The sequence below is a fragment of the Coturnix japonica genome, chromosome 2 (genome assembly GCF_001577835.2).
Source record: "Coturnix japonica isolate 7356 chromosome 2, Coturnix japonica 2.1, whole genome shotgun sequence".
In the NCBI taxonomy this organism is placed as follows: domain Eukaryota; kingdom Metazoa; phylum Chordata; class Aves; order Galliformes; family Phasianidae; genus Coturnix; species Coturnix japonica.
Window position 1 is genome coordinate 123,191,769 of NC_029517.1, and position 26,887 is coordinate 123,218,655.

At 42.4% G+C, this 26,887-nt stretch overlaps 1 protein-coding gene across 2 annotated transcripts in view; it reads left to right on the forward strand.

Moving 5' to 3' along the window:
- Nucleotides 1–3,853: 3,853 nt before the first annotated feature.
- The window catches only part of DEPTOR (DEP domain containing MTOR interacting protein), a 63,305-nt gene continuing 40,271 nt past the window's right edge, over nt 3,854–26,887 (forward strand). The window contains exons 1-2 of one of the 2 annotated variants that reach the window (XM_015856230.2): nt 3,854–3,946; nt 4,424–4,518. In XM_015856230.2, the coding sequence (XP_015711716.1) occupies nt 4,433–4,518 (86 nt within the window). In that variant the 5' untranslated portion in view covers nt 3,854–3,946; nt 4,424–4,432. Of the gene's footprint in view, nt 3,947–4,226; nt 4,298–4,423; nt 4,519–26,887 lie in introns of those variants that run through there. The other variant, XM_015856229.2, reaches the window with a different exon arrangement.

Sequence of the window (26,887 nt, forward strand, 5' to 3'; positions counted from 1 at the left end):
GAGCATCAGTTCACAGTGACGTTCTGACAGGCATTTTGATACTCAATTTCCCACACGGACCACTGGGTGGCAGAGCGATCATGCACAAATTTAATGCATAGAGTGCTTCACAGAGACCAGTTAGGACAATGAGAACAGATGCTGGTGAATGCAGATTCTCTAGTAAGTTCTGATACATAAGCTTTCAAAGCTGGGTTCAATGCCAAGTCAAGCTGTCAGCTCAAGAAACAATGATTTAAGCAAAACTGTTTTTGATCTCGCAGATACCAGGGCGTATTAACGCAGAGGTGGAGGACAGCCTAAGAAGCTGTCTTTTACCACTTAGAATATAGGAGTTGTCTTCACACTTGAGAAGAGGTTTACAAAGAAGCTCCCTCTCAGCTGTTAGTCATGCCTGCCAGCTGACTCACACCTCCCAGCCCCAGTCTGGTTACTACAAAAGTCCTGAACTGTAACCTGGACTAAATGTGTGACGTGGAACAGAGCTGGCTGCATGAGTTTGTAATTACTATCGATTAAGTGCAGGATAGAATAAGAGAAAACAAAGCAACAAAAATGAAAAAAAACTAATGGAAATGCATATTAAATGTTCAGAATAACATTCCTACTTGTTGACAGGTAAATATTCTTGTGATGCTCAAAATTAGGAATTATTACGAAACTGTTGAAGATGCAAAACGAGACAAATTAGAAACTGTCACAGATACATAACAGACAGTGTAACGGAACCAATGACATCACTGAGAGTGCAGAAATCAATTACATATTGGCTAACAAAAAGGTGAGTTTAGCAGAGCTCACTATCAACAGTTACTGAGGTTACAGGTCTGATATGGATTTCTCATTTTTTTTTCTTACCAAAGCTGTTTATTTCCATGAAATGTTTCTCTGTTGACAGGAGGAACCTGTATCTGCCTCATGGTAGTGCTATTTGTCAGCCTGCATGTGAGTCTCAGTATCTTTGACCCAGAGAGAACCTGGGTATTCAACACAAAGTGGAAAAGCTGAGTAAGGATAGGCTCAGAATGCCCCTTTTAGATCATCTCTGCATGTCTCAGGATCAAGATGTCTTTTTCTCTATATTTCATCTTGTTATTATAATGAATGCCAGGTCAGCGATACATGTAATATAAGGATCTGAGCAGAAACAAGTCTCACTTGTGCTGAAATGTTAAACATTTCATAATCTTGCTTGCAGAAAATGAATTAATTGTGATAGATCCTCCTGTTATCTCACCATGGTGGCTTTCACAGGAACTTGGATATTCTACTGGAAAAAGAGAAGTATAAAACATGCCTTTTTTTTTCTTTCTTTTTTTATTTTTTTTCTGTGAAAACTTGCTGACTTTTCCTGTGGTTTATCACAAGACTAAAATTAGCCTGGCCAGATGCATTCAGCCCTTTGAATCACACAAGCACTGATTCTTCTAACCAGTTTCCAGCAGACAACTTAAATTGTTCAAGCTCAGAGCAGCAAATGAACAGCAATGAATGTAATCTATGCAGTGCCAAGAATGGGAAATACCATTGTAAATGGCATGAAAAGAGGAGGGCAGGCTGGACAATACCTGGTAGTTTCTCTGCTTTCCTTTGCCAGACTTCTGGTACTAAGGAAGTTAACCAGCTGAAAAACAAAGACAAGTGAGTTTTCTTTGCAAATAAGCACGGGAATATAAAAAACAAACAACAATGACAACAACAATGAACACTCAATCAAACAAACCAAAAAAAAACACATAAAACCACACACACACTCCTTTTTCCAGAGTGCTGCAAAAGCTACTTAGATGAGAGGCCAATTAAAGGCCAAAATCGTTATGTTTTTCTACCTTTCTCAGTAAGAGAAGAACCAGGTATTTTTAAACGTGATGTTTACATAATGCTGGCTTTGACACAACACGTGTTAGGGAAACCAGAACTTCAAACCAATTGAACAGCTCGTCTGCCAATGCCTTTTATCCCTGAAGTTCTTCATCTTTTGCATGTGATAATCAGCGCCTCAATCAGTGCCTGAATCAATGCTCCATCATTTTCCTCTTTCAAAGCATCTAGTCATCCCAGCAAGGAAAGATCAATCTTATGTGACCAGCGCCACAGAAGGAAGGAGAATGTACATAAGAACATAAGAGCGTGTCCAGAAAAGAGCAGCAAAGCTGTGAAGGGTCTGGAGCACAAATCTTATGGGAAGCAGCTGAGGGAACTGGGATTTTTCAGTCATAGAAGAGGAGGCTCAGGGGAGACCTCACTGCTGTCTACAAATCCCTGAAAGGATATTGTGGTGAGGTGGGGGTCAGCCTCTGCTCCTGGGTAACAGCAATAGGATGAGAGGGAATGGCCTCAAGTTGTGCCAGAGGAGATTCAAGTTGGATGTTAGGAAGTATTTATTCTCAAAAAGTGTGGTCAAGAACTTGAACAGGCTGCCCAGGGAGGTGGTGGGGTCACCATCCCTGGAGGTGTCCAAGAAACACTCAGATGTTGTACTAAGGGACGTGGTTTAGTAGGAAATATTGGAGGAAGGTGGACGGTTAGACTGGGTGATCAGTCTGGCCTGGGAGGGAGGACCAGGTCAGTTTAATCTCTTACTAGATCTCATGTTTCTATAGCAGTCTGTGCATTAAAACATACAAGCTAGAAACATCTAAACAGGTCAATTTATGTAGCATAATTCTTGCTCTTGACTCTGAAACGTGATCCTTCAGGGTTATGTCAGCTAACCATCAAGGAGAGACATCAGGTTTGGGATGATTGATACCTAATCCCTTCCCTTGAAGCACACTGTGGCTGTCAGATACTTCAGTGTGAACATGTGGAACAAATTACAAATGGGATATCAGTGTGGAAAGGCAAACATGGCAGCCTATGAGCATTAAATAATTCAGTACAGGAAATTGCACTGACCTGTGAGAATAATCTGATCTGCAAGGAAAGAAATGTGTTTCAGGCTGCAGTTCCACAAGCACACAGAGTCAAGCTGCTGCCTTGTCACTGCCGAAACACAGCTTCTTCCCCTTCTTCCCCTCCCTCTTCCTCCTCTCTATTCCTGCTCTCAGCCACCCAGGCCCACTCCACCTCTGTGTCAGCACCAAGCCCATGAGATCCAAAGCCACCTGCATGGCTCTGCTTACCGGCCCAGTCTTCCCTCCTTGGCCCAGTTTTCCTTCACTCACCACCCATTGGTCAGGGGAATTCTTTGAGACACACTGAGACATTCCCTACAGTGACTGTGCTGGGCTGGACCAGAGGTGCAGCTGGCCCAATTTTCATCTCACAAGTGGCTGTGAACAGATGCTGGGTAACAGCAGAGAAGGCACATGTGGAACTTCTTGCAAGTGCTTGCCTTGCTTCCAATTATTTTTAGCAGAGAATTTTCTCAGCTGGACGTGGCTCCTGTCTGCTTCCTAGCCCTCCTTGCACTTATTTTCCAACTACTTGTCCATTTTTCCCTTGACTCTAAGTTGTTATTATTATTACTTTAATCAAGAGCCTCCTTTAGTTATAAATACTGCAAGTCTACATGGGTTGTTTGGAGATTAACCACCTCTTTATTTTCATCCTGGTTTATACTGGGCTCAATTCCTTCATGTGATTCCTTGTTAATGCTTGTCCTTGTTCCGAAACCACAGTCATGGTCATCCAGCTACGACAATATCACAAATACGAAGCAGATGCAGTTTTCCATGCACACAGTGTGCGCAGGCAGAGAGAAGCGCAATGAGTGTGCAATCAAGGCGTACCTTGATTATGCTTTGTTGCAAATGAAAACCCTTCTCGGACCACTGCAAGAAGTGGCCTTGGACTTGTTTCCATTCTGCTGCTTTTTTCCACCAGCAGTGCTAACAAAGGGCGTTCATGACCTCGCACTTCCAATCTCAAAGACTGAATATAGAGAGAAACGCATTTCAGCCCGCAGGAATTCTGCGGTCGCCGTCGCCAAAGGGACAAAGAGGTGCGGCGGAACGGGGCAACGTGTGATAGAGGCCCCCGGGCTGCGGGGGGGATGCGCAGGGAGCCGGGCAGCGGTGCGGACAGCGCGGCCGGGGGCATCTCCGCGCACCCCATAGCCGGGGTATGGGGCAGAGCGCAGCCCCAGCAGAGCCGCTCCCGTGCCGGGGGCTGCCGGTGCCTCCCTGCCGTGTGACAGCCGGGGGGGGCCGCTGCTGCCTCGGCGAGCCGTGCCGTGGCGGCCGCAGCCATGTGTTTCTCTCCCCGCCCGTGACACAATAACACGGGAAGCGGGGCGGGTTTTGGAGGGGGTGGGGGGGGGAAGCGAACCGAAACGGCGCTCCGTCTCCTCCAGGTGAGCGCGGCGGGGGGAGGCTGCCGGTGTCCCCGGCCACGAGCGGGGGGATCGGGGCTGCAGCGGCTGCAGCTGCGGCCGGGGGCTGGAACCCGCTCCCCTCAGCTCGCTGCGCTGTGCCCGCAGGCGGCGGCGATGGAGGAGGGCATGAGCAGTATGCAGCAGAAAGCGACCGAGCTGGAGCACATGGCCGAGGTCCTGCTGACCGGCGAGCAGCTGCGGTAAGCGGTGCCATGCCCCTTCCCGGGCTGTGCTGTGGGACCGGGGTCCCGGCGAGCGGCGGGAGGGATGGGATTGAAGACGTGCCCCCTGGAAGCCGAGCGCCTGCCCCGCTGCCCGCCCGGCCCCGGCTGCTCGCAGCCCGCAGCCCCCGGACCGCTGCGATATCGCTGCGGATTGGGGATCCCCGCGGAGATAGCGGGGCTGTGCGGCGCCGAAACTGTTAATTACAACGCCTGACTCAGTTAATTTTTAATTTCTGGGATGTGCTCGGTGCGCTGTCTCAACCCATTCACTACGGAGGAGACCAGAAATTGTAAGGCTTTCGGCTTGTCGATGAACCGTGTGATTCTGGAGGAAATACCCCATTATTATTACTGTGTGTTAAATGTGTAACTAGAAAGAGAATGGAACAAGATGTGCTCAGTGGCTTTTGCTTGAATTTTCTTTGAACTTTTTGCTCAGGTGCTGGACAAGCAGTGCAGAATGGCAGCAATGTTGCTTGCTTGGGAAGGTGCCATCCCTGCTGCTTCTGCAGGCACTGACATTGGTACTGGTAGCACTGACATGGCAAGCACCGTTGGCACTGTGCAGTGCACATCAGTGATAGCCGTATTCAGGCAGTAAACATCTCTGTGGTTTGGCTCAACTACTTCACTATGCTTAAGATTCTTCGTCTGAGCAGCTTGAAGTGAAACCTGGATTGAAAGGATCTTAAAATCATTAAGGTTGCAAAGACCACTAAGATCTATTCCAGCCATCAACCCATTACACCATGCCCAGTAAACCCTTGGTGGCACATCTACAGGTTTCTTAAACACTTCCAGGGATGGTGACTCCACCACCTCACCTCCCTGGGCAGCCTGTTTAGGACACATCAGCATGCAGGCTTGGGTGCTGGGTTTGTTAAAGTGCTGACAAGACTCCTACAGCTTCCATCTCACCTCACAAAAAGCTGAATATTCAACTGTAATGCAAAATTTCTATTGAGATCTACTTAAGACCTTCTGTATTCCTTGAAGTTAAATGTAAAAACAAAAGCTTTGCAATTGTTTTCTAAGGAGAGGATGGAAGAACTTCAACAAATCTGGCTCCCACAGTCAGCTTATTACTGTCACAATCAAGGATGACACTTATAATTTCATTGAATCATTAAGGTTGGAAAAGACATCTAAGATCATCTAGTCTAGCATTGACTCACCACCACCTTGCTCTCTAAACCATGTCCCTAATTTTATTTATTAAGGTAATTAGATGTGATGCTATTTTTGGCCAAGATCATCTACAAAATAATTATTCCCCATCCTGGTCCCATGAAGTTACCTATGGGCATTCCCTGATGCGTACATCAGAAATGGCCTAGATCACCCTGGACTGGTTTGATTGCACAGCCTCCATTTACACCTAGCTACTGCAGAATAGATTTGCTTCCCTTTCCCCTTCCCATCTTGCCCATGGTTCTGTAGTCCTATGCAGTGCCAGCTCACATCCCTGCACCTTTCCATTGTGACCAGCACGCTGGTTTTGTGAGATGATGACTGCCAGCATCTCCAGAGGATGGATGGTGGGAATATGGAGCCAGAAGGAGGGAGAGGGGGTGGTGGGGAAGAAGCAGATCTCCCATTCTGGCAGTAGGGATCTGTTGGATCATGTGGAGCTGCCCTGGGAAACTGCACCCTAAGACATCTCTCTTCCCCTATCTCTGGTAGCTGCATTATGTTTCTCTGTTGTTATGCTCTATACAAGGGTTTTCCAAACGTTAACAACTGCAGAATAGATGAAGAAGACTGTCTGGTAGACAAGTTTTGGCTAACCATGCATTTAAAGTTTCCCTTTTCCTGCCCAAGATAAGTGTGTAATTGTTAATGCTAAATGAAAACACGAAGGGCTTTCAAGATCAAAGTTTGGTTATCTCAGAAGCCTCTGGGGCAGACAAACAGACGATAGAAGACCAACATGCTCGTGCATTCGAGGAAATATGCTGTACTCTTCTTAGTGATGCTTGCAAATACTAGATAAGACCTTTTGGGAGTGATGCAGCGGGACAGGTGACTGTGTGTATTTGGGTGAAAGTGCACAAAGGCAGGTGTTGCATGCTGCAAGGGGAATGCATAACTTGGGAGTAAAGTGTAAGATGAAACCGAGCATGGTGGTGCTTACATATAAATAAGCAAATGTAGGTATAAATACTTTTCTATTAGACAAAACAACATGTGTCTAAACGCAGATGCTTATGATAGCTGCCTGATTAAGATTCCTTACAGAGTCCTATTGCTTGTCTCACCCTGGCCTAGTGCACTGTCTTACTGACCCATTCCTGTGGCCTGCTTGCTGTGTGACCCTCCTTGGTTGTGAGCTCTTTATGTAGTGAGGGCTGGGCTCATTGCAGCAGCACCTGGTGCTGGCACTGGGCTGTCACACAGCAGCTTTGGTCACCAGCAGCTCATGGGAGACAAAGCTGTGATTTAAATCCTGGTCCGTTGTCCATGGGTGATATGATACAAGGAGAGATAAAGGACCTTGAGTTATAGGTTAGCTGGTATGGTAAATTTTCACATCAGGTAAAGTCCTCTGTCTCTAAATCCAGCAGCTGGCTAAGCAAATACTTCACCAACTCTTTCTGTTGGTTAATGGGAACACATTTTTTAAAGTTCTGAAGTTTGGATCTTGTCTTGGCCTTTAAGTCTCCTCGGAGACATCTCCAAGCTAAGCAAGCCCAACTCCCTCAACCTTTTTTCACAGGAGGGGTGCTCCAGCCCTTCGATCATCTTCATGGCCCTCCTCTGTATCTGCTCCAGCAGCTCTGCATATTCTTGTGCTGCGAGCCCCATGCCTGGATGCAGTACTCCAGGTGCAGCCTCTGAGGGCAAAGTAGAGGGGGACAATCATCTCCCTTGCCCTGCTGGCCACCCCTCTTTTGATGCAGCCCAGGATAGTCGCAGCTAGACATGTAATCCACGGGGGATGTAACAGCACTACTGAAGCAGATCGTGGTTTAATCCAAAGCAGGGCAGTTCTAAGCTCATTTCCCTGCCAGCAGAAGGGGCAGCATGTTGTGCTCATTTCAGCATTGGTCGGCGGAAACATTAAAGTCTCTCTGTTGGCATTTGAGCATTAACTTAGTCACAGCTGGCAACCAAGAGTGGTTTCAACAGGTATGTTTTGCTGTACTTGCTGACTGCCTGTCTTATACCCAGAGTTGACTGATAGCTCACTCAGCAGTAACTACTTCTTGATCCCAGATTGACATTGGACTCTGTTGCATCTTCTTCATTTCTCTTATAAATGTATGTCATCATTCAGTGTCTGCAAGCATCAGTTGACCAAAAAGCAAGATTTTCAAAAGCACTTATTTTTATTTTATTAGAAATTGCCTTTGTGTACAGGTTGCAGCTCTCTGAATTAGGTGTAATTGTAATGACTTTTAATGCTTCTTCTTGGCAGGTTTTTAGATGTGCCTTTTTCACAAGCCTATATAGGAGGCAGCACCTTCCCCAATTCACACTTCAGTTAATTGTTTCATTAAATAGTTAGGGAGCTTTTTAGATGAGCTTTGTGTGAGAAGTACCTGTAATTCCGTGTCTTCTTTCTTTCTGATTAGAGAAGAATGAAACATGTTTCTTATGTTCTTCCTGGAAAAACAAAATGAAAGATATGGTTCAACAGAAATTTGTTTGCCTTATTATCAGCGTTTGCATGTGACTTTCCTTTTACAAGAGAGGTTTTACATGGTAAACAGATGTCAATTTTGAAGCTGTGAGAGAAAGGTCAGAATCAGTTCTCAGTGGTCTTCCACGGGTCTTGCTTCAGGAAGATTATCACTTATGAAAACTTCTTAGTACATCGGAGTGTGTAACTATCAGTCATTAACTTCTGCTGTATTATAGAACTTACAGGTCCGTAAACTTTGTTTCTTATTTGGAGAAGTAAACAGTCAACCTTTTTTACTCTGGTGAGGGTCAAAAGTTCATTGGCATTCAAAGATGCAATTAAGTCAATGGTGCATAGCAGTAACAGTTACTAGAGTAATGCAATCAAGAGATCGTGGCATTAATGTATTGCTCTATCATAGAAATATATTAAGCATACAGTTACATAATTAATCAAATGTTATCACTGTGCTTAGAACAGCATTAACACTCCAGTGATGCACAACTGTGGCAGTATAGATACACACTAAGAGGAGTGAGGAGTTAAGAACTACCCAGTGGTTACTTCCCCTGCAGACAAGTCCAGACTGATTGTCAGATATCAACCAATCTTATATGGCACTTCTGGAGATAGAATTCACTGAGATTAGATTTTGTGATCTGCCTCAGCCCGTCTAATACTGCATGTACTTTTTGACCCCCTGCACCATGTTCATGTACCAACTTTAGTTCTCCACCAGTGGCTGCATTTCTATTAGTGAAGATATATATATATATATATATATATATATATATCCACATACACACATGTATGTACCTAAGGTTCCTGGGCCAGGAATCTCAGTTTCTCCTGTTTTTCAGTGAAATTTCTGGTTATTCAGCATTTCTGTAAATTTCGATGGAAGGCTGTCATTTGTTCAGGTTTTTCCCTTAAGCTGTTTCAATAATTGAGTCGCTCCAGCCAACAGCTCTGTGTTGAAGTAGCTAACAATGCATGTGCAAACAGCGATCACTCTTGCTCTATGCACACAGTAAGGCGGATGTTGTAAGAGTGGTTTGGGCTGTATATTTTGTGTATTCCATTCCAGATGGAGTGAATCATTAACCTCTGTCTCAGGTTAGCAGAGATTAGCAGGGAAGCAAAGAGTACTGTATGTGTAGTGTGCGCAAGAATGGGTTTTATTTATTTTAGATTATAGGAGCTGCCTATAAACAGGTAAAGGAGACTGCTCTGATGTCGATGCTTGTGCAGGGAAGGAAGAATTAATATTCCATAGGCAGCCTTACTTTGCTGTGCGCTGCACATAGTGCACAACCTCAGCTCCTGTGGGGGCAGCGGCCACGGGCTGGCAGCATGACAGGAGTGTTCCTATCGCTTGTCATTATTATTTACTATTTGTATAGAGATAGCGCCTAGGAATTCAAGCTATTCATCAAGTCCCTGCAGGGGTAGGCACTGTGTGCTCAAAAGAAAGATAAAGTTCTTGCAACACAAATCTTGGCCATAGCTTGTGGCAGGTTTTTGCAGCGAACACGGAGGCTAAGAGTGACATCCCTAAAGCACAGAGAAAAGTACCACTGCAGTGGGGAGATGCAGAACTTACAGTGTGTGGGATGGGATGGGATGGGATGGGATGGGATGGGATGGGATGGGATGGGATGGGATGGGATGGGGGAAGCTCTGGGGACAGTGTTCAAGAAAGAGCCCACTCCTTTCCTCCTGAGTCACATCTGTAGAGTAAGACCTGGCTGAAGCCAGGAAAGAGGTCAGCCAGCTTTTGCTGTTGGATAAATGGACAAGGATGAGGCAGTGATCTGTGCACCGCATGCCAATCAAGCTATTTCTTTTATCTGTAGACTCTGGTGCTTTTTGAAGTGTAAAAATGTAAGCATTTCAGTGCTTTCTGTGATGTAATATTTAAGAACTTGAAGGATCCTGTCACAGCAGAAAATGTGAGCTCCTTTGCAGTCCAGTTGACCTCATGCCATGGGCTTCTTCATCCCTTCTATCAACTGTCCAGGTGCTGAGTGCTGACTTGGAGATACCTCCTGGCTTAGGGCCTGCTCTCAGAAGCAGGCAGTCCCTCCCAAAGGGCCAGACCCTTCCACCTTTCTTACGGCTTATTCTGCTGTTTATATTTGAAACCTCTGCTTTGTGGTTGGCTCTTTTGCCTCTCTCTTCCTGGCACAGCACATTTTTGAGGCCACGTTTGTTGTTAATTTTTCTGTGTCAAAGGCAAGGGTTGAATACAGTAACCTGTTCAAACTTCTGTGGGAAGAGGTTAAACCAGTGAAGAACTGGGAAATGGAATGAAAGTCATGGTAAGAACATGAACAGGTTTGGTACCTGTGCCTAGGTTTGAAAGAAGAATACACCCCATAAAAAAGCAACACAAAACAAAGTACAGAAACAGTCTTTGAAGAGAAGCTGCATTGAGGTACTACTAATTACTAATTACTAATTACATTGTAATCATAATGATGGGAACTGCAAAGCTGGAGATGTCAGCAGAAGTGCTGGCATTCATTGGGTGAACCACACGTCACATGTTGGCTTGCTAGTTTTCCTTAAGCAAGAGCAGGGCATAGAAATATGCATTCTAAACAATTCTGATGTGTAAACCATTGGATTTAAATATAGCTTAAACCTTAACAAGGGTCCTTACTTACAATGATTTGACTCAGACATATTAGTGTTATGAATAGCATGGTGAGGTGGTTTTGCAAAGGTAGGTTACCTTAGTAGAAGGAAAGGTAAGAAGGATCCCTATCCTTAAAGAAGGATAAAGTATTTAAAGCAGCACTGCCAGGACAGCGCTCTACACTGAGAGTAGAAGTATCAATATGTGCAGCCACAGTCCTTCATTTCTGGAAAATTCTGAAGCATAGAGGGAGAACAAGTTTCATGGAAGCACAGAGCAAGGGAAAAGGTAGCCCAGAGGCTCACTCAGGCTTTGAAGGAGCCCCTGAAGTTGGAGGAGGCCCCATGCAGTGGTGGTTCCCTGCTTGAGGCTTCTCTTCATTTGGTCTGGCTTAAGCATCTCTGCACTGTCTCCACATGGTGACCTTCACTGTGGCAGTGATCAGAAGGGCTTTCTGTTGGGTTTTCAGTTGGGTCTTTACAAACCGATTTAATGCATGACCACATAAAACCTTCTGAAGAATCATGGAGGGAGAAACAGCCTTACAGCATTTCACTCAGCTATGGTGTAAGGCTGTGATTTTCAGATACAGCAGATCTATCTGCAGGCTTCCTCTGCCTTGCTCTTATCGCTTCCCTTGCACTTCTCACTGCTGTTCATGAGATCCAAAGTTCAGGGAACTATATCAGTTGCAGACAAGTGAGAAAAGATTAACTTTCTGAACAGGCTCAGCACATGGTGCCAGGGGTGAGAAAGCAGACAGAAATGCATGGTGAGGGTCAGAGACAAGGCACCATATAGCCACTGCTGGGTTTGCTTGGCCAGCCCCTCAGTACTTCATTTGCCTTCACACAACCGAGGACAGATATTTGTTTGATTCCTACCTCCTAATTTCAGACTCCTATTGAAGATGGGCTATAAAAATAAGGTTGAGTTTAAGTGCATGATGCAAAGAAGAAACAGGTGGCACTCTGTTAGGTTTATTTCTCATTCAAGGTTTTTAGCTTTACTTCAGTGCTCCTGTCAGGGTGTTGTGCATGAACAGAGGCAAACGTTGATATATGTATTACAGCTCTATAATTTTGTAGTCTTCTTAGTTTATTTCTTATGAGTGCCTCAATCCAGTAAATGCATTCGGGTATCAAAGGTGCACTTACAGATAATTAAAAAATATGCCTGTTTGGGATTCCTAATTCAGAGCAAGTACAGAAGCTAGTTTTTGCATAAGGGAGCTGTAATTCTTCATTTCCTTGCAAGTGTGTGGGTGATAACATGAGATACCACACTATGTCACAGGGTTTTGCAAGAAGAGAGCTCTCTGGTTTGTATGGAGCACCTGGGGCTGGCAGCAGTGGGTTTTACAGCAGAATTGAACTGGTGTGTCAGGCTGCTGCTGCAGAAAAGGGCAGGGGAGCTGGGCTCCTGCTGTGCAGGAGGGCTGCGCTAGTGCTTGTCTGATCCTATGGTGAGCAGTCTGGGGAACTCAGCTGGGTTACAGTGATCACAGAATCACAGAACCATTAAGGTTTGGAAAAGACCTCTAAGGTCATCTAGTCCAATTGTCCACTTACAAGCATCATTGCCCACTAAACCGTTTCCCTGTGTACAACATCTACACCTTTCTTCAATGATCCAGGGATGGCAATTCCTTAGGCAGCCCATTCCAATGCCTGAACATTCTTTCAGAAAAAAAGTTTTTCCTGATATCCAATGCCAGTGACAGTGCACATGGAAAGTTCAGCAGGCCTGAACTGCTCAGAGGTGAGCAGTTCTAGAGCCTCCACAATCCTACTGACTTCTGATGGAGTTGAACTATGATACAGCTGTGCCAGACCAGGAGACCCTTTTCACTCTTTTGCACATTTTTACCTTGCTATGTCCTACTTACCTTGTGCTGTCTCGAGAACTCATTAAACCTCTCCCTGAGTGCATTTTACTTACTAGCTTGGCAGAGGAGACTAGGCAAGGAGCAAAGATTGTTGCCAAAAAGCCCTGGAAATGTATCTGAAATCAGAGTGGGACCCTATTTTGCTATGCTTATTCCGACAAATAAAACTGTGCACTTTGCAAACCAGTAAGTTATCCAGTTAGTGGTAGGAACTCCCTATTACTATCAGAACTTAAATTGTTAAATTGCTTAAGGTGAGATCCTCTGTGTAGGCTCAGATAGTTTGTCAGAACTTTTCTTGGACGTGAGAGATTCCACATTAGATTTGTATCCTTCAAACAAATGCCTGAAGCTGGACAGACATCCTCTGGCCATGATACACTGCTGCTGGATGGCCTTTCTCATCATTGGGCTGCCAAGAGCCACATGCTGCTGACTATCAGTACTACAAAGAATAAAGAACCCATTTATACTGGGAATCCCGAACATCACATCCCAGAGCAGTGCAAGGCACAGTGCAGCAGATGGAAAGATGGCCTCACTCCCATATTGCTTATAGTCCAAGTGTAAAATAAAAGGATAGCAAATGGATACAGTCATGTGCAGAGATAACACAACTTCTGAAACTGCTGGCTGTTGTGCTGGAAGTGCAGCTTCAGCACACCGCCTGCTTAGATGTTGTGCTTTTTGGTAGAGATCACAGCAGTGATGGGCAGGATTTGGGGCACTGCATCCAGATATCTCTGTGCATGTTTGGGTGAGAGTGTCTCCTGTTGAGACAACAAGCAGAAGCTGCTTGATCGAAGATTTAAAACCTAATGGCAAAGATGGAACCAAATGGCCAGCTAGAGCAAGAGCCAACATTGCTTGAGAGGTGGTGATGGCAGAGATGGGATCTCAAGAGTAAAGGTAAGCACAGTAATATAATGTTTGATGTGACAGAAGAGGAGGAGGAGGCAATGGAAGGAATCCGGAAGATGGGCAATGTGATTGAGATGAAGAGCTGAAGAAATTATCTTTCCAAGGGCATTCTAGCTAGATAAGAGCAAACAAGATGGTGTTTGCCAAGGGCAAAGCACAGAACAAGTCTTGAGGTATGAGATAATAGGGAGAAATTGGAACAACCCCAGAGGTGAGAAATCCAAAGGTGTTCTGATGAAAAGCAGTACTAACACTATCATATCTATAATTTATGGATCTCATAACATCTACCTGATTTGGGAAGATTCTCCCATCCTTTAAGAACACAGCTGTCATCTTGCACAGAGATCTTTCACCTTGCATTGTGGAGTTTTCCCTGCCTTTATTTCCTTGTTTGTCTCACTGAGAGCTATTGCCAAAACTGGTTTAATGCCATAATGTTCCCATTATTGTTCAGCGGAATTGTTGTAGGATCTACTGGCTCTGTGTTCGCACCACTTTCTTGCTGTATTGGGCCAAATGCGTTTATTGGCAGGAGTTAAAAAGAAGTGTTTGCATGTTGTATCTGTTGCTCTTTGCATTGTGACTTGTATCTTCAAAGCACTGGGGATTCTTACAGCAGGCCTGTGTATTCCTTTGTGTTTTTACAAGCCGTTCTCAGCTCTGATGTAGCAGGCAATCCAAACTTAGGGCATAATTACAACATGGTTCATAAAAACAATGATTTTTAATTTAATTCAAATGAGCACTGCAGAACATTCACAGGAAGCTGAAATTGCCAGAGCCTGTCTGAGGAATCAGAACCCAACACTTACGCACATCCACTCTGGGAAGAGAATCTGACAGCACATGGCCAACACATCACTCAAAGTTAGGATTGCAAATAAAGGAAATGACTTCTGAAGAGATACTAGCTAAGAATTATTTATAGTGCTGATTGTCTGTGGCAGAACAATTTCCTTTCATTTCTTGCAGAAAAGATCCTTCTCTTGATAATCACACATCCTTTTCTGCAGAAGCGTAAAACTGTATAGTGTAGAAATCAAGGTGATATAATAGAAAGCTGTTAATTGTTTCCTGATTCTCAGGATGTAATTAACTTACACTTTCCTCTGGCAGAAATCAATTTTAATAAGACATGGAAAGAATAATTTCTAGCTTAAATTGCTATTCTGGTGTTCAGTCAGAGGAAATAGAGTGAGATTGTGAAATGAAGAAGCCGTAAGTAGCATCATCACGCACAAAAAGACTGTACAAATACTATTTTGAGATTTGCTGGTTACTGCTGGCTGCACCAATGTAAATGAAAGGTGGTAGGGAAGACAAGGAGACAGACTTCTTGGAGTTGCACAGGGACAGGACAACAGGCAGTGAGTGCCATCAGCAAGAGAAAATCCCATGAGATGTCTGAAGAAAATCATTTGCCACAAGGATAGGTAAAAAAATGGATAGGGACCTGGAGAAATTTTGGAGTTTCCATCCTTAAAGACATTGAAGTCTCAACTCAACTTCTGACTTACTCTTGACTAACTTGTACTAACTAGAGTAACTTGTACTAACTGGACCTGCTTTGAACAAAGGTTGGACCAGATGACCTTGAGGCCTCCCTTCCGACCTGAATTACTTGCAGTTTCATGAAAACATAGTGTGATGTCATATTGTTTTAGCTGTAGTAAATGATATTATCAAAGTTTTGTTACTGGTTAATAACCAGTGACTACCATCCTATCCATTGTACTGGTGGGAGGGCTTGAGAGAATATTTTCTAACGTTCTTCAGTGGAAGATGAGTTGGGTTAGTTTGTACAAGTGATGTGGTGGTTGTCAGTACCACTTCTTTCACTATGTCCGGCTGTTCAAGCAAATTTAAGGGCTAGAAAAAATCCAGTTCCAAACAAATGTTCAAAAACTTTTGAAATCTCTCAGTCCCCAAATCTGGATTTCTATGGTGAGTGTGAAGGTGAGATTGTGGTTTCATTGACCATGCTGTCTTAATCTGGGCCAGGATTTTACCCCGCATTATGTGAGATTCATGAGATGCCAATATTTCAACTCATTCCACCACCAAGAGAGCTTTTCAAAGTGAATATAGGTTTATCTTTAGATCCATTTCTTAAGAACTTAGGAGTGGAAATGAAAGTGTGCATACTTTGGACATAATGTTTTATATCAGTCTTTGAAAGACTATGATAGAGAGAAGAATGAGAGCTGTATAAGGAGTAATACATGCTAGAAGGCTGAAATATCACTTTAATGCCAGAAATCACATTGGCTGTGTCATGTTGGCATTACAAGTAGAGCAGCAATCTCAGGGCAAACCACCTGCTCCTACTATCTTACTGCCTGCACAGCGATGGGACAAGAAGATCAAGTGCTCTCATATCATCTCATATAGACTTTGAGTGAAAAGTGACAATTTATTGTTTATTTTTGTGCCTAAATAAATTATTGCCTTCCCGTAGTCCTGCAAAGAGAGCTTTGCATGTGGAAAATGGAATTTCAGTCTACATTAAAGGTAAGGGAGGTATAAGAGCTGTTAACTCTTTCTTCCCCTGTCTCATCTGATAATGTGTTTGGAAGGTAAAGAGATGGGTTCCTTTGCCCTTATGGATGTAGTGAAAAGCCTATAAATAAGTCAGTTATGTGCCTCACCATTATCCTGGTTGCTTTTTTAAATAATACTATTTCTCTCAACACATGGAAAGTAATGAGATTGGTCTTTTCCTTTTTGTACCGTTTTGCTTTATCACAGTGACATAAGGACTAGATCCTTTGAAATATTTCATAATGGTTCCTATAAAGTGGTGTTTTTTCCAAGTGCTGTACTTTGGGCATACTATAATGAATCTAGCAGTGGTGTTTGCAGGATAATTGCTTGCATTCTCTCTGTTTGGCTGCAGTGGTTCTAGAGCTGCTCCAAATGAACTTACTAAGAGCTTCATATGATTTGTTTTTTAAATCTGTAAATCAACACCAGCTGAAGCAGTGTATTCTACATAATTCCACATGAAATATACTTGTGCTTCATGTTGATTTCTTTTCTGATGAATCTGGAACATCTGAGTTTATACAAGGCCAGTAACAACAGCACTCTTGGGAGACACATTACTGGGGCAAAGGAGGAAGAAAAAGGGATTGCGTAAACTCTTCAGGAGAAAAACAATAAACATGGAAAGAAAAATTTGCTTAAACTTATAGTAGGTGGAGAAAACTTCCAGTGGACTGGAACTGTGACATTTTGTTGCAGGCTGAAGGCTGTACACAGCACATGCAAACAAAAAATCACTACTCCACCTCAGGAAAGGATAGACTGTAGAAAAATGACTAAACCGTGGCATGCTTGCTAGCATGCCCCCGTGGGTCTGGGTGGTTATAGTGAGATGTGCCCTTAACCTACCTGCCCAGCTGTGGTCTTCCTACCATCTGGAAGTGACCATTCCCTGGCTGCCCACCGATCCTGCCTTTCTTCAGGACAGGTGATCTCATATCTTAGAATGATAGAATCATAAGGGTTGTGAAAGACCACTGAGATCATCCAGTTCAACCCCAACCCATCCCCACCATGTCCACTAATCATGTTCCTCAGTGCTACATCTCCACATTTCCCGAACACCTCCAGGGTTGGTGACTCCAACACCTCCTTGTGCAGCCTGTTTCAATACTGCACCACTATTTCTGAGACAAAGGTTTTTCTAATATCCAACCTGAGCCTCCCCTGGTGCAGCTCAACGCTGTTACCTCTTTTCCTATCACTTGTTACCTGGGATGACCTGAATAAATAAATTGGATTTAGGAGTAACTGGGCCATTCATGCTGACAGTGAGTGAATATCTTTGTGTCAAGGCAGATTGCGGGCCCTGACTTCTGGTCTGTTTCTGTCTTGCTGCACATCTGAAGTCTATCCCGAACTGTTGGCTTCAAGGCCAGGTTGGATGGGGACCTGGGTAGCCTGATCTGGTGTTAAATGTGGTGGTTGGTGGCCCTGCCTGTGGTGGGGGGTTGGAGATTCATGGTCATTGAGGTCCTTTTCAACCCACGCCATTCTGTGTGTGTGTGTTTGTGATTCTCTGTATTGTTTTGGATTCATGTTCAGGCCTGAACCACGGCTTGTAGTACATTGTAAAATTACCATATTTTTGTAATCTAATTCTACCAGCATTCAACTATGGCTGAGATAATATGTAAGGCCAGTGCTGTTAGTTAGTGAATAAGGATCAGGGTGCACGTTCTGAGCTATTAAAGCAATAAAAGTCACAATCTGAATTTACTGTCAGAGCGCATAAATACCTGTTCACTGAGCTTTCTGCATGTGTGGAGAGATAATTTAGCTTGGAATGAGAAATGACAAACACATGGCAGAGCAATGAGAGCAGGCTGTTTGGTGAAGCAGGCAGAACTTCTCTAGGTTCGTTGTGTATTTATTTACTTACTCATTTATCATTTTAAAGGAAATTTTCCATTTAATTTTAAGAGCAGAGGATAAATGCTTTTGTAATGTCGATCTTTTCAAAGCTCATCTACTTCTGAACATTGAACAAGGCCTAATCAAGCATGACAAGATCCTTCATAGCAGACTGACAGAAGGAACTGCTCATAAAGAGTGGTTATGCAGCATCTGTGTATCTGTTTGTGTCAAGTATCTGATGTAGAAGAGCGCTGAGCACAACCAAAGAAGCCATAGATTTTTGTAAAAGTAAAATCCTTTAAAATGAACCAGTCTTTAAATGAACTGTTACTAGTACATTTCCCTTAGTGATAGGGTGCTTCATTAGCCTGCCAGAATTGAAGTCCATGAGTAACTTTGTGTCACTGACTAATCTCCTTAAATTCACATACCATAACTGTTCCCTTTACGTGCTTGTATGGCCTAGATAAAGCGATTTAAACCAGACAGGAACATTCTTTATCATTAAACCATCATTTATCATAATATGATCATTTCTGTTCTTGAAAAATAAATACTGCAATGTTGTGTTTCAGAACGGAATTATTGCTTATCATTTGGCATAGATACATTTGGAACTAATTTAATGTACTCTGGAGCAATCAATAGTTTTCCAACACATTTTGCATTCTTCACTGTGGATGGAGATACATTTCTTCTTTATTTGTCACTATCTGTAAAGCCTTCTGAAATATTACAAATTTCTCTTGAAGAAAAAGAATGTATAAATGAGCAGAATGTTAATTGGGATTATACTGCTTTGTTGCCTCTAGCTGGCAGTGAAGGTCATATTTCACACTTAAAGCAATGTTTTTCTTAAGGAAATATGACAACTTAAGGGAACTGAAAAAGGCTGTAACATGAGTCTCCTTAGGCTTCAATCCCATTTTGATATATTTACTTTAATAATTACAGACATAATATTATTTCAGAAAATAAAATAAAAATTCATGTGACACAATGTAAAATGAGCCAGATTCCAGGCTTAAATAGAGCAGGGTGACAGTGATTCTTCAGCCAGCTAGTTATTCATGGTAGCTTCTCAACTGAGGGCTGAACAGTGCCTACAAACCCAGTGATATGAGTCTCATCAGGATGAGTGGGTGTTGTATGTGGAGGCAAGAAAACCAACAGGATACAGACATACAGAGGCTTCACCCAAAGATAAATGCAGATTTGGGTGGTGGAGAGGGCAAAGTGGTCCTTTGTCATGGCTCCTGGCATCTCTGCTTGGTCTCTAGGGATGTTGCCAACCAACTGATGGGATTTTCTCACAGCAGACAACCAGCCACTTTTTCACACAGTTACATGTCACAGAGGTCATAGGATTTCCCTCCAGTGTTGTTGGAAAACATGTTACAAGTTTCATGTTGACTATAAACTACTGACAGGCCAGTTTAATACTGGTCCTTCCAGTCAGCTATCTAAGGACCAGTGCATATTTGCACATTAAACATGGAAACCAACTTCTGCTTTAAAAACAAGGAAGGATGCTTACAAATGTGGACATCTTTTGTCATACTGGCATCTTTAGTGCTTTGTCAAGAATAGCAGGTGCCAGGTTTACATGGAAGTAATACACACCCAAGCAAAACCCTCAAACACAGCCTGTTCTCTCTTTCGGAACTATAAAGCATGTTCTTGTGAGTTATGTATGGCTACATACCTTCTAATACACACTTAATATATATGGATTGTTTAGTCCATTGGGTAATGCTGCATTCACATCATTGCACAAAATCAAGAATGGAATTAAGACAATGTGTTGTGTTATTATCATTTGCCCTGGGTTCTCCCTTGCTGTCTCACAGAATTACTTCCCTGACACCCAGACCCAGCCCACTGTGCACACACTTCAGTTTATACACTCAGCAATTAATGCATTATAAGCTAATGGCATCTATTAGTCCATTAAGAGAAACCACATGCTGTTACTTATGTGGAAGCCAAACCTCTATGACTCATTTCTCATGGAAACTAATACAGACTTTATTGACCCCTTCAAGACAGTTTCTGTCTATTTATCTACATAACCACTTCTACTTAATTTAAGCAGCAAATGCCTCAGTATAGTCAGGACTTGAAATCTTTTTCCTCAGTTGAAACAGGACTTTCAATAGGCCATGATTCCTGGTATAGAGCATTCCAGCATATTCTTCCTACCTGTAATACTCCCAAGGTTGTTTACAGAAATCAGAAATCAGTCCTATAAGTATAAAAGACAGGACTGGAAAGTCTTCTGACTGGATCCCTAATCACATTTGTCCAAAAGGTAGGTAAATTATTATTCAAGTAAGAAATTAAAAGTCTTGCTCCAAAACTTTGTCTAATTTGACCTTAGCTTCTTATAGTTCTTGAATGACGATGGCACGTAGGCCGTACAATATTTAGATGGTGCCTTGCAGTGTCACATACAGCGACAGGAACAGTTTCCCGTCATTTCAGGAAACATCTCAATTACTACAACCTATGAGTGTGGTTGGGTTTTGTGTGGTCTCAGAGTACGTACAACTTTTAGTCAGCAACAGTGCGTCCTTCTGTGTATTCCACTGTTTATTATTCCCCATTGCATCAGTTAAGCTTTATTTTATAGGTTAGTGGTCAACCACTGAATTTCAACAGACTTCTGGAGGACAGTGGAGAAAAAAATCACTCTAATCATGTCTACTTTTAGGGCTGCAACCTGCACAGATGTAGGAGATTAAAAATACAACAACAACAAAAGCAAATAAATTGGTATAAAAATACAGTAAGTATTTTCTTAAGGAAATCTAGTTCAGAATGCCACTTCTGTTCACTATTTTTTCACTCAGTGTTTTCACAGCTCCTTCCAAAATAGAAATAAAGCGCAGTATACAGTTATACAAAACATGAAAAAGGAAGCTATTTATTTAGAATGTGAAGAGAGAAAAAGAGTGTGATGATTTTAATATAACATAATGTATACAGAAGAAGTATTGCTTCTATGGTTATTTTAAGCAGAACCTGCATATTTCTTGGAAGTGGATACTAAATCCTGAATCACAGCCTGGATATAAAAATCTGATTGCTATCAGTGGTACATGGCACTAAGTATTTTATTACTCATTTTATCACCTGTCAGGTACTGGCTATTTATGCTTAATGATGTTCATGGTTACACAGCACAGTAATTGGATAATTCACTGGCTGCTATTTAGAGTTTTGTAGAGAAAGGGAAGAAAAATTGCTCGAATGAATTGAGATACTATTGCAGTGTGACTTATTAATGATGAAGGTGGAAAATCTTTTGCTTACTTTCAGCAGCACTGCTAGGAACTGCTGAAAGGAGAGCAAACAGCCAGTGGTCTTGGTCTCAGCCTTGGTCTGTGAAATACTTACTTTATTGAGAGTGACTTTTGGCAAAGGTCCATGAGAATTGGTGGGCTTTGGGTTATTCACAGAATCATAGGACTGTTAAGGTTGGAAAATGCGCTAAGATCACTTTGTCTAACCATCACCCCATGCCTGTGATAGCTCTAAACCACATCCCTTATGTGACATCTGCCCTTCTCTTGAAGACCTCCAGGGATGGTGATTCCACCACCTCTCTGGGCAGCCAGTTCCAATATTTATTCTGAGAAGAAATTTTTCCTAAAATCCAATCTGAATTTCTCCTGATGCAACTTAAGGCCATTACCCCTTGTCCTTTTGCTGTTGTCAGGGAGAAGAAGATAACACCCACCTCGCCACAGCCTCCCTTCAGGGAGTTATTGTGTAAACTCACCAAGGGATGTCTATAACGATAGTCTTCCTACGATTCCTGATCTGAACTTTGAAACTGTGGTGATTTCCCTCTCAGTTATGGTAGAAGTCTTCAGTTTAGATTTAGGAAGATACTTTTATCCCTAGAAGATTAGTCTCCATTGTACTTATTGATGTAATTAGCCTAATTAGCAATGGAGACAGACTAATAATGTGAATAAAACCTAGTTGATGAACATAAGCAAAGATAGATTGTTGTCAAGTGAAATGGGTACTGGTTCTTTCGAGGATCCACATAGCAATATCACCTGGACCTTGACCTGAACGCATTAGTCCCATTAATGCATCCTACTTCATCTGCACAAGACGAAGGGGATAGCTGATCTCTAAATGTACCTGAGAGAAGGCTGCAGCAAGGTGGGTGTTTGTCTCTTTTCTCAGAGTTTAGCTTAGACATCAGGAAGAATTTCCTCACAGAGACACTGGTGAGGCACTGGAACAAACTGCCCAGGAGGAGGTGGGTTAACCAGCCCTGGAGATATTTATGAGATATATGGATGTGGCCCTTATGGATGTGGTTTAGTGGTGGACTTAGTACTGTTAGGTGATGGCTGAACTTGATGATTTCTGGGTGTTTTCCAACCTCAGTGATTCTGTAATTCTATGGTAAACACAGTTAGATTTGACCTTCTTACAGAGAGGGAGGTCTGTGAGCTCCTGAGATTTAAGAGCTTCCACTCCAGCTGGGGTGGAGCAGGCAGATTTCACTTTCCTTGTGACTGAGGCACGTGAAATAATAACTCGCCTACACTTCATGTTTTCTTGTTTGCAAAACCAGTTTCGTGCTTTTGAGTGAGGCAGAAGCATTCAAGGTTGAAGTGTGCAGGCAGTTAGAAGTGTTAGTTGTGAAAAGTGAAATGCAAGTGAAATGACTTGGCAGGCAGCGAGACTGGCAGCTTTACAGCTTCATGTGGACATGAGTAGAAAGTGTCATTAGAACTGTAGCTTTGCCAGATACCGAGTTTGCCTGCTTCCCTAAGAAGAGAGCAGAGGCGATGCTGTTGAGCTATCTTCAGGCATGGGTTTATCACAGAATGAATAGAAGAGTAAGGGGGTCAGCAGTCCTCTCTCTTCATTCCTTTACCTCATAGGGTCAAACCAAGCAGAAAAGCCTACTTAAGTTTTCCCAAATATGACATGAATTTCATATACATAGTATATTTACATTCACTGTTTAAACAAATCAACAATATTATGATGTGCTGTTTTAAATGAAGACCAGGCACAAGGTCAGATTATTGCACCTTTGAGTTTTAAGAATACAGCTTTGGCTTTGTAAGCAGTCTTCAGTTTTATGACAGGTCAGGACAAAAGCACAGATCTCATTTCCCAGACACACAGTCTGGAATAATCACCATGAAGGCTCTGGGTCTGCATTTCTGGATTGATTCTGTGGGCTGAAAGAGTATCTCCAAGAAGTGTCATGTTGATTTCATCTTAGATCCTGCGCCATGCCAGCCTTGGATGCCCAGTGCTTGTTTTGACCCCTTCCCATGTCAGAAGGGCATAGTGAGTATTTGGGATGTTGCTGTGCACTCTCAGTGACCTTATTACCTTCACAGTTTATAAAAGAGGCAGCCCCAATTGCAGATTGTCATTTCTTTGGAAGCTTTGGGCTTTCCTTCTCTCTGTGCCAAGAGACAGCTTATCTGAGATCCTTATCTGGCTCCATGCTCTGGCTTCTCCTCATGTTGACTGTATGGCTGTGGGCAAAAAAGCAGAAACAGACACAGTGATGGGAACTGATTACTGGAGGTTCTTTGAAGATCTCCTCTCTAGCTCTATTTCAGATGGTAGTTTCTTCTCTGCCACAGGTGCCAAATTAGAAGTATCTTCACCCTATTTCCAGTACAAGCCTGTGTTGTAAAGGGTGTTTTAGCTCCTATGAATATCAAGTAATGGAATTAAGTGATTACAGAGCTGAAGCATAAATAGAAAGAGGAACAGCAGCAAACTGCTGACATTTCAGCTGAAGCTTGGCAAGTCCATCTGGAAATGCTTGTCCCAGCAGCACACATTGCATTTGCACAGGACCTTCCTGGTTGCTTCTGTGTACAAAGTTTACATCATCGCTGACCTATTTCTTTTTTATGCTGTCAATGAAAAGGCAGAAGATTAATGTATAGGGAATTATAATTCTTAAGCATTTCATGTCATTCCGTATATTCCAGTGTGTGTATATATACACAAACTTTGCCATATGCTCACTTAGTTTGTATGAACAGTCTGCAGGTGACCTGTGAGTGTTAACTTCCAATGGGAACTACACTCCTACGTCACTGAGGCTCCTTGTAGAAACACCACTCTTGAATAAGCACCTCCCCCATACTGCAGACAGGTCATATGCTGATGTTGAGAAAACACCTCCAGGAAAATGTCAAACTTAGTGACTTTTGTGATACAAAACTTCTCTATCTTCAACAGAAAGATTTCAACTGAAATATTTTTAGTTAGATTTGCTAGGATAAACATAGGGGCAATGTAGATCATATCAGAGAATGACAGATGAACTGTTCAGAAAATTACCAAGGAGAGCAGCAGGCTTTTTGTCCTTTCACGCTCAGAAATCAGGATGGATGGTGTTCTGCAAGATGTTGGCCAAGATGCTGAGCAGAGGGAAGGAACTAGGTGAGAGGTTTGGATCATTGGTAACATCGCTACTGTCTTCTGTGGAGTTTAAAAGCAAAGTCACATTTGTGTGCAGTCATTGCATTTGCAAAATCCCATTGGTTCAGAGAGAGACGTGGTAGACTTCAGAAGGCTTATTTCTCCTAGTGGGAAATGAAATGCATGTTTCATGTAGCTGTGAGAGCAGTTTCTTCCCAAAGGAGTGCCTGATTGTTCCTTTCTTAAGCAAAACTTCGGATTTTTCTGTTATCATGACTTTTCAGACAGTTGGTAAAGAAAATGCCTGATGGCTTCTTTTTTTGTTCCTGGCTAGCTCTGAATACACACTGTGAAATGGGAGCACAGGGCTCTGAGTTAGCCCTTTCCAAGCCACACAGGAAGGAGACACTTTAGTTTGGAGCAAGAGTCCCTGCATGTTGTTCATTAGGAACAACTCCTGCTTGGACAGAGCCCCGAGAAAACTGTTCTGGCATGCATATATGCAAATACAGGATGTCTTTATTTGTTGCAGGCATGAATATGAGCCATCAATATCAGTCTGCAAACAATAAAGGGTTGCATGTGCCTATTTCTGTTCCCAGTTCTCACACTGAATTCCATAGGTATTGTAGTCTGTGGTCCCAAGTAAAAATCTGGCATCTTAACTTGAATAACACAGCGAGTTGGGTATGGACGTTGTACTGGTGCACACCAGATTCTTTTCTGGCATTAAGTTCCAAACAGTTGTCCAAAGGCTTGTTAAACCAAGCCCCCCATCACTCCCAATTGCTCGCCCTTTCTCTTCTGCCTCCTTTCTCCTCACACTGCCCAGGTTTGGTAAGGGAGTTAATTTTCCTAAGCAGCTCTTGAGAGAAACTTCTAGCAAGAGAAATATGCCTAATGTCAAGTGATGTCTTTTCCAGCCATAATGTGGATGAGCTGACAAAATGTGATTAACGTTCTGTAGAAAAAAATCCTGAGGTCTTCTGATGAGAAGCCTCTTTCCAGATGCTAAGGGATAAAGAATTTACCACTTCGCTTGATTCTTGGTCCCAGTGTGCGATTGTGTTCTCTGCCAGAATTTGTTCTCCTTTTTATCCCTTTTGATTTGGCTCCTGATAAATATGGTTGAATACTGACATATTTATAGAATTCCTTCCTAAGCCTTTGATTTATGTACTGCAATATTAGCTCAATAACTTAATCTGAGGTTGTTATATTTGTACTGTGCACTAGGCACAATTTCAATTTATTAAACTACTTCTCCATAAAGTTTGATTTTTAGCCGACTCATAGGGGTGAGGAAGCCGTAGCAGAGAGAAGGGCATACACAACCAGAACCAGGGAAAGTATAAGTTTTTCTTTCTGATATTAATTTCAAATAAATAAGCTGGAAATAAGCCAGTAGGGATACAGTGGCTATAAACTGCAGAATAATTTCCCATTTCCATTTGGAAATTGTGTGTAAATATATATATATGTATATTTATTATATCTTGAGGCTTATGCGATCGTGTTCTGTTTGGCTAAATGATTTTGTAAACTCTTAGCGAATTTGGAACCACTTCAGCAAGTGAGTGAAGATAATTAAGACAATGACATTTCTATGAGCTATAGGAATGTAACTGGGAGAGCACTATAATGCCTAGAGTAAGGCAGGAGGCTGTGGTGAAACCACGTATCTTATGGCACATTAGGGAAGTTAAAATAGATATGAGTCCACCAACTGAAGGAAAGTCTTTGGTCAGAATTTAAGACATAAATACTCAGTTGCAGTGCTTTCGCCTACTGGCTTGATTATGGAATACCATAGCCCTCTTGGCACACTCTAGCACAGACTCTGTGCAGAGAATTTAATAGAACAGGTTTTCCCTTTTGTGCCAGATAAGCTCCATTCATTCAAACATACAGCAATGACTGAAAGGTAGGTCAAGCCATCTACATACGTATTATACTGCTATTTCCATATCATTGTTCTGCTAGATTATTGCGTAACATATGAATTAATGAACATTAAAAAAACCTGAAATATATTTAAAATGGAAAGCTCAGTCAGAAGTAATTGATAAAGATAATTGTGCATTCTATAATTAGAGCTGTGTAGGCTTTTCTTTCTAAGTATGGCAACAGCTGCTAAAGCACATCTGGAAAATATTCCTTAAGCAAAGATATTTAAGCTCAGAGAATTTCACAGTGCATGTGATGTTTACCAGTACTTCTTTCCAGAATCTTAATCTGATTTATTAGTGTTTTTAATATTAAGGTATTCATTTTTTTTTTTTGTGCTTGCAAAATATAGTTTTGAATTTCTATTATTCATTGGACGTTCCAGTACTCAAAGCCGAATGCTGCAAAACAAAACATGGCTATACTACTATTTTTAGGTAGAAGTCTTGTCTACTGCCATAGTAACATTGTCTTTGCCAATTTCAGCCAA